The following is an 8,369-nucleotide window of genomic DNA, read 5'->3' on the forward strand; positions in this document are numbered from 1 at the left end:
GTTCTCATTTGTATTTTTGATATGAAGTCCATCAGGACTTGCCAGACAGTGATGTTAAAGTGATTGACTCATCAGTTGCACACTGGTAGACTTTTTGGCTATTATCTGCAGGAACAATAGGTAGGCTAGTGGAGCGACACTCTCACACTGGTCCAAAATATGATACAAGAAAACAGATTGAAAAAGCTAAATGATACTTCTATGGTATTTTCAAAGATATTGATACAGGTCTACTGATTTAATCAACGTGTTGACAATGGAGTAGTCAACTGCTGCTTTCTGTGTATCAAAGCCCATGATTAATACTTCCTTCATTCTTCAATCATACCTGCAGTGCAGATAGCTAAGAAAAGGCCTCTTTAAAAGGAAGCTTGAAGCCTGTTGAAGTCAGCAGACTCTTACAAGATTCTTAAATTAATCTGTGGGTCAGATGTTAAAGTATTTTTTGTTTGTTTGAATAAATGACATACTGCAATTCACAGAGTTGCAAACACGAATTTAACACAAATTTGTCGTTTTCTCTTCTCTTAACATGTATGGACCCAGATCTTAATTGTGCATCTATTCTATTTATTTGAGAGACCAATTTTTCCATTTGTAAAAGTGCTCATCACACAATTTGTTTGATTTTAAATGTAACCTTTAATAAAATAAAAAAACTATTTGGGCTATTTACTTCCATTTCTGTTTTAATTTGAAGAACAAACATTGTGGCAACATATCTTGCAGAAATATACTTTCATCTCAAGTGAAGACAGGTTAAATGTAAAAAAAATGTTTAATGTTCTCTTACTTAGAAAATACTCCTAATCATATAGGCCCAGACAATATCCCCAAAAACAAACAATACACTGAACATTTTCAATTTTTTCCAATCTGGAAGGTATACTCAAAGTATTCAATAATTTCGCTGTGTGGCTGGCTACTCTTTCTATGTCTGGCTACTCAATGTGCTTGTTGAAAAAAAACTGCACAACCTGCATAGCTATCTTATCTCACACACTAAAAATATGCATCTATGCCAGGTTTTCCCCAATTATCACACACACCTTGAAGATACTGTGGCTGCTGTAAATTATTTCCTTTCACCATGTCCCTTTTTGTAACTCCAGCCTCAGTGACACCTTGCTCTAACATGAGTATTGTGATATGATCTAATCACTATCTGATCAAGGTTTGTTGCGTCCAGGGGTGAAAGTAGATTTAATTTCTTACTGGTACGGGACTCCCTGTGTGCACGCAATTTTTAATAGCCTAGGTGTAATCATAGAATGAAATATAGAAGGGCATTCTCAGTGGCGCAGCGGTTACTAAACAACTAGATGTGTAACCTAATCACATGTAGTCTGAATTTATGCGTCCACTGCTGTCTGGTCACGTCTCGTTATCGGCCACTAATCTCTGCCTAAACCGATCCAGCAAAATAAATAGTGGGGGTACGCCGTACCAGTAAAAGTTGAACGTATTACTAATTAACACAATGCCAAAAAAAACAATACCGTTATTTAACATTACCACGTGTCAGCCGCATGAAAAATGGGTGAAATATGTTCCAAATTGCGTTGTGGTTCGACGATAACACTTACATTTTCATTTCACTCTTCTACACATGGTATTAAAATGGATCCCATATCCCTCCATTGTGTCTGCATTTTCATCAGATTAGCTGGTGCCTCCCTGTATGCACATTTGACATATATTGTTTAAAAATAAAAATGAATTTCTTTATCTTAAGACAGTTACTGATGCCATAAGTCAGTATTGTGCTACCTGTCAATGATTTTAGTGGCCGGTATAATGATTATTTCAATGGTTTGACCATCCAGATCGGATTACACTTTATTGATAATGTTAGCACCAAGTATAAACAGGGCTTTTGTCTACTCTCTCCCTCTAGGCAAGGACAGGTCACAGAGCAGAGCTGGAGGATGCTGAAGCTGGTAGCTCTACTATACCTGGCCGTTTTACTGGGCTGCACTGCCCTAATCAACTTCTCCCTGGGCTTCATCGTGGCTGTCTCTGGTGCCCATCACAATTTTCATCACACCACACACACCCAAGTAATACTCTCACCCACAAGTTTCTCCCTGTGCTTCTTATAGAAGTAGTACTTCTCAGTATGTGTCTTCTCATTGATGTTGCACTCTAGTTTAATGTCTAAGGGCTTGATTCAATCCGTAGCTCTGTAGATCAGCGTTGTAGCGCTATTGAAATTGAAAGGTTATTTTCCGATTGGGCCGACATATGCAGTGTTTACCGTGAACTCAGTCTCTGCGAACATTGCCTTTACATTTATATTGCGCTGTAGTGCAGGTCTTCTGTGCTACGGATTGAATCGAGCCCTAAGGGAACAATGCAGTGTTAGTTCCACTGTTCCTTGAGTGCGAGGATATTGTGTACATGTAATGTTTCACTCCCCCCTTCACTGACGGAGTGCTGTCTACAGTCATGGTGCTCCACTGTTAAGCTTCCCTACCAGAGTTCTGTAGTATTGTCTTTACCCTCTCTCCGTCTACAGCCATCATGGTGCTGCTGAGCCCGGCTGTACTCTGCTCTACTGCGTCTCCCTGCAAGACGGTTGGATGCTCTTTCTGTCCGTCATCTCATAGGGCATTCTGGACCACGCCCTCTACGACTCATTGGTCTATCCGCTCCTGGCTCTGCCGATCTACCCCTGCTGGCTCTTGCTCTGGAACATCCTCTTCTGGAAGTAACAGGTAACTGGTCCCAGACCTGTCTTTATGGGAACCACCTATCCTGAAGTATGAAATGGGTTCTAGACCTGCATTTATGGAATGAACTGAGGTGTGCTCAGGTCTGACCTTTCACCAAGGATTGACATGCCCGGGAGTGGTTAAGTGCATTAGGTTGGGCTTGTGTGGCAGAATTACAACTATAAGGTTGTATTGGGTTCAGGCTTGTGTGCATGGGATTGTTTTGGTTTATCATACCCAAATACATACCTGCAACTGTTTTGGATGTTTCTTGGTTATGTTAGTGAATATTCTGCTAGTTGATCAAACTGAACAACAGTACCACTGACATTGGAAGGGACAAAAAATTATGTTGAGGAGGCAGCACCATCCTACTGCCAACCTCATGGTAAATAAAGCCCTCCAGAAAACATCCATAATTGTTCATAATTAGTTCATAATCTACTGTATGAACTAAGAATTGTCTTTACTTTCAAATGTTTAGAAAAAAAAGTATTTTAACTCATTTATAAATGCTCAAATAAAAACTTAATTCAAACTTGATTAACTTACGTTTATTCAGTTAACACCATTTTATACAGTCATGTTTCTGACAAAACAAAACATTCACTATCACAGTCCAGACAGAAACTTATTGGAAAGTAGGTGAAACGCATTACACGTCAACATTAACATTGCCAAACATTCTGTTAAACACTAAATACAATGTTATAAAAATAAAAGCACTTTAAAACCCTGTCACTTCCACAGCCTCCTAGCAAGCAATTCCTCTCCTATAAAATAATATGGCACCAACCAATGACAGACAAGACCTGGGCCTGTATTCACACTGAGGGTGCCTGATTAAGCTGAACCATGAACAGGCAAAAGCGGTGAGAAGCGCCAATCTCAAATCAAACAGCAATCTGCACCGCTCGTTCATGTTGTCAACAAGGCATCGTTCAGAAATATCTTTTACATAAAATACCAGTTCGAATTGAACTAGTTTTCATTGTCAGTGTTTTTTATCCACGCAATCATGTTTGCATGTGAAAACACAGAAGCCTACTCATTACCCCACCTGCTTAACCTACATCATGGTTGCTTTGAGCTGACTTCACCGTCAAAAGCAGGGCACCTGGCTCACGCTCGGTTCCAACACGAACGCAATCAACTCTTACCCGGTTCACCGGGGGCATTTATTAAATCCCCTCATTGTCTCAGAGTAGGAGTGCTGATCTAGGATCAGGTCCCCCATGTTGATTTAATTATGATCTAATCTGATCCTAATAGGGCTCACCCCATTTAGTCAACTGGTCGATTGTTTGGGCGACCAGGATTTTAGTCGAGCAGTCAAATGTATTTTTTATGGCACACAAGACCTGTCTGATTCACGCCTGTCTCAATGTACAGATCCATTGGAGGCCGCGAGGATGGCACACCCATATCACCAGTAGTACATTTACCGTTAATTTATTTACGGTAGTTTCTGTGAATGCATTCATTATTATTAGTCTTTTACTGTTCTCGTTGTCAAAGTGGACACTGTTTGCAGAGCGCACAACCACTTGTGAGAAACTAGTTCAGGTTTATTTCATTCCATTTTTTAGTTGTCAATTTATTCAGTCTTTTTGTTTGGAGCACTCAATATTGAGTAAAGACATGCACCTGATTACGCATAGAAGTCGACCAAGGCTACCTGGCAGCGCCATTAAAAGCAGCAGACAAGCTCAGTGAAAATAGTTGATTTTATTAAAACACATAGGGTGTGTCTATATATGGATTTTTTATTTTTTTTACCAATCGATTGGTCGAAAGAACAGACTACTTTCGGTCGACCAATATTTTTTGGGGGGTTGGGTCAGCCAGCACTCCTACTCTGAGACTGTTTGAATACAGGCCCTGGATTTAAAAACAGCTTTTTTCAGCTTTTAAAGTATCAACTTTCACAGTTGGCCAACTTCAAATATATATAATATTATCTCTTCTGAGATATATCAGGTAGAGGGATGAGAGAAGCACCACCCACCCCTCTAAAATAAATATTGGACTAGTCCACCCCCCCCCCCATCCCTTATGTAAAATAAATAAATGGTAAAGTCTGCCACAAGGCAAAGGATGCTGACTCATGTCCACAGAGTCAAAAGCCAGCTCATTGACTATACAGGTAGTTCCTTTTGTGAGCCTCAGCAAGTGGAGTTCCATGTCTGTGCTGCAGCGTCCAGAGGTTTGTCATCATAGTATGTCAGTAGTGGTGGTGGGTTTGTAGCTCTAAGTTGGTGTGTGAGTGATCAGTCTTCCAGATTATTGTATAGGTTACGGTTGAGGCAGTTAACTGCTCAATGCACTGATCTGCTCCTCTCTTCTTCCTTTCTCCTTTATCACACAGATGAGAATAAAGAAAATACTGTAGTTTACTAAAGGGAGAATAAACGGTGATGTGTGCCATCTGTCTGTAGGCATGCCATAGATACAGTACCTGTTGTATGCGGCTGTGCTTGCGTGAGTCAGGTCTGGCTGTACTGCAGATCTCACAGCCTGGTCGGGTAGGCTTGTTGATGAAGGTGCAGGAGGGACACGCCCATTCGGTCTGCAGATCAGAAGGACAGATAGGATGTGTGTGAGAGTAGGAACTTTCTATTAGTGTATCACAACCAGTGATGTTCAGCGGTATACCAGCTACATGGAACTATCAAGTAAAGGAAGAGTAGGCGCTCAACTCGATCATCTTGCGTAAAAACTGTCAATCACAAATTTAAACATCGGGGATGACCTGTGTTTTACTGGCTTTGCTGGGCTTATCAGGTTTATCTTTAAGATGCAGCGTCTCCAGGTTGAGGGCGTCTCGGATCTCGCTTGTACCCAACCTCTCGGCCCCACTTCCGGTGCTCCCTACAGCCAAGCACAACAATGAAAAAGGAGTTCAGTCATGCGTGAGCATGTGCGCAAGTGCATGCCAAGAGGTAAACTTACCTTGGGTGTTGTGGCTAAGCCTGGAGGGCAGGGTGCTGTAGCCCCTCCAGTCCTGGGAAAGAGGCCCGTTGCTGGTAGGCGGAGGTGGGGTGAGGTGGGCACCCTCCTGGTCCTGCTGGAATAGCTGGCGGGTGAGGCGGGCATGGCGGGCTGAGACCAAGTACAGGTAGGCCGTATCCCCATCCCTCTGGACCCCATACGAGGCCAGGGACCTAGGCTCTGTGCACAGGCATTGTCCAATCACCCAGCGCTGCACACGAGGGTGAAAGCCATACTCCAAAAACACCTGAAAGAGAGCAATGACAGAGGGAGAGAAAGATTTGTGGACAGTTTCATTTGCCGAATGTAGCCCAAGTATTCTTGCAAACAGAGACAGAAATGTATCTGACCTGCTGCTTGAGTGCTGCGACAGTCATGTGGGGAAAGACTTTCACTGTGACGCAACAGGAAGAGGAGATGTCTTCCACTGCCACAGACAAACTGCAAGAGACATGAAACTTCATTAGCACAAATTATCCATGTTCTTTCGGACTACTCCCAAGCTACTGCCTGTTATTTCTCACCTTATCTCTCCTTCGGCGTAACTCTTCTCAGACAGTTGGATAGTGAGCACTGCCTTCTGACGAGCTAGAGCAGACGCGTGCTGAGCAGCACCCTGGCTGTCACCTGCCTCGATCGCCCGGGCAAGCTCCAAGCACAGCTCCTCTTCAGAGAGAGAACATGTTCACTCGCACACAGAAAAATGTACCCTGTGTAGTCTTGCAAATGTGGTAGATAGAGAGAGTGGGGGAATCGTGTGGTGAGGGTACTCACCAGTGAGTGGTAAGGAGGCTGTGCTGCGCTGTTCTAGAGCTGCTGCTGCGTGCTGCTGTCGGTCATCCATAGGATGTGGGGAACTATTTACAGCAACTACAGTGAGGGAGAGAGTGGTCAATTGTGCTAGCCATAGTATGGTATACTAGGAAGACACTCTTCTAATACACAATGACATGAATGCATCTAAGCAAGCAGACAAGAGGAAAAAGACTGCCATGCCCTCTGACCTCTGTGTGCCTCTCTTAGTGATGACATCACCACAGTGGCCCACTGCTCAGCCTCCAGGTCACAGCGGAAGTTGAAGCGGATACAGTCATGAGGGGGCGTGGCCAAGCGCATCTCGTGAAGGCATGGGGACTTGACCTCATACTGCACAGAGCGCAGGTCAAACTCCGCAATGAACTGGGAGAAAGAAATAAAGAGAATAATTTGCTTAGATCTCTAATCTTTGTGGACTTCGTGGATATGGACCTACTTCACCTTAGAGGGACAAACTGTAACCCCAGTGGCAATGTGCTAACTTTGATGTTTAGTTGTTTACATGCTGGAATAATCTTCCATAAAGAAAATGTTGTCTTCCCTTGTACAGACAAACACAAGGACAGATAAGTAAACTGTAATCACCACAAGACATCGGTTCCCACCAATGGGATTACTGTAGTATTTGATTAAACAAGATTCCAATTCAGTGACTACTGTATTTTCTGTAAACAAATATTGCTCAAACAAACAAACGCGTGCAATTTCTCATGTTAACGCATGAAATGTATTGCATGGCATTATATCAGGGGTCGAGATACACTGCTCTGTAACGTCTAGATCTACTGTATCTTACCACACTACGGCCGCTTCCGCTAATGTCCCTCAGTGCTAGCCGAAACTCTCCAGCTTTGCTGGGGTCCATGCTAAGTTGGAGACGGAGAGCCTCATCGCCAGCTCCAGGGAGGCAAAGCGGTCGAATACCCGAATGGCAAACCGACACCCGTACCGACATCAAAACGGTATTGCAGTTAGCCAGCGCGGGCCCGCCATGTACAGACTGGGACGGGGCTGGCACAGGCGGTTTACCCCAACCGCCAGAACTCAGTGCCATATCCCACAAGCACAAAAACAGTTGGAACCTCCAAAGCACAACGGTAGTTATGTCGGTATCACTAGTTGTATCAGTCTTGTTTTTTAACAGCCTACATGTTAGTAAAGTGATAGCGTTTCATTGCAGATATCTGGCTTGTATCTCTCCTAGCTACTATAGCGAAACGAAACAGCCCCTCCAAAAAAAAAAAATCAAAACAGGAAGTAGCTTGGTTCGTTCTTTATTTACCTCCGATGGAAACTGGTCTTAATAAACATGGTCCGAGATCGAGATGGAAAGAAACAACAGCTTTTGCACACCGTGTTAATTAATGCAACGTTAAAGAATGCTGTATTCGGTATTATAATAATATATTCAATGACAAATAAGTATATTATTGATAATGAGGAGGAAAACTATCAATTATACTTAAAGTGAGTCTAATACAATAATAACGCGTTCACTAGCGATATTGAGTCGTTTCATCTTACCGTCCAAATGGTATCTATGCAACTGGCTATACACAAGATGGACCACAGCCTGCCGTTTCCAACGGGAACAAATTAGTCATAGTGGGCAGAACAAACAATGGCATTTAAAAAAGGTTTTGCAAAGGGTAAAGTCTACAAAACTTAGTCCACTCTGTTCATAACATATTCTAGTTTTGAGAACAGAAAACTGTATTGAGATCAAATGTTTCATCGATGACAAATTTTGGGTGAATGTCGGCCAAAATCCATCTCGTTCTATCTTCTCCCACTGCTGGCCAGTGGGCTTCCTCTCACAACCATATTTGGTAGTGAGGGGAAACGCCA

The 8,369-nt window shown here is 42.9% G+C and overlaps 1 protein-coding gene across 1 annotated transcript; it reads right to left on the reverse strand.

The window, feature by feature from the left end:
• Positions 1 to 3,246: 3,246 nt before the first annotated feature.
• On the reverse strand, positions 3,247 to 8,061 carry LOC109872082 (ranBP-type and C3HC4-type zinc finger-containing protein 1). The gene is made up of 9 exons (XM_020463184.2): positions 7,318 to 8,061; positions 6,710 to 6,884; positions 6,480 to 6,575; positions 6,230 to 6,371; positions 6,056 to 6,146; positions 5,667 to 5,952; positions 5,467 to 5,585; positions 5,173 to 5,283; positions 3,247 to 5,069 (listed from the first exon to the last, which is right to left on the reverse strand). Exons 1-9 carry the CDS (start codon positions 7,573 to 7,575, stop codon positions 5,025 to 5,027), a joined length of 1,323 nt encoding a protein of 440 aa, XP_020318773.1. The 5' UTR covers positions 7,576 to 8,061; the 3' UTR covers positions 3,247 to 5,024.
• Between the last annotated feature and the right edge of the window lie 308 nt (positions 8,062 to 8,369).

Source organism: Oncorhynchus kisutch, linkage group LG27, assembly GCF_002021735.2.
Source record: "Oncorhynchus kisutch isolate 150728-3 linkage group LG27, Okis_V2, whole genome shotgun sequence".
Lineage (NCBI taxonomy): Eukaryota > Metazoa > Chordata > Actinopteri > Salmoniformes > Salmonidae > Oncorhynchus > Oncorhynchus kisutch.

Bases quoted from the DNA above. Each gene is read 5' to 3' on its own strand.
- LOC109872082 (XM_020463184.2), bottom strand. From the start codon at position 7,575: ATGGCACTGAGTTCTGGCGGTTGGGGTAAACCGCCTGTGCCAGCCCCG. The intron at 6,885-7,317 runs GTAAGATACAGT...TCTTTCTCCCAG, and splicing joins GCGGAAGCGGCCGTAGTGTG to TTCATTGCGGAGTTTGACCT. The intron at 6,576-6,709 runs GTCAGAGGGCAT...CCCTCACTGTAG, and splicing joins ACTAAGAGAGGCACACAGAG to TTGCTGTAAATAGTTCCCCA.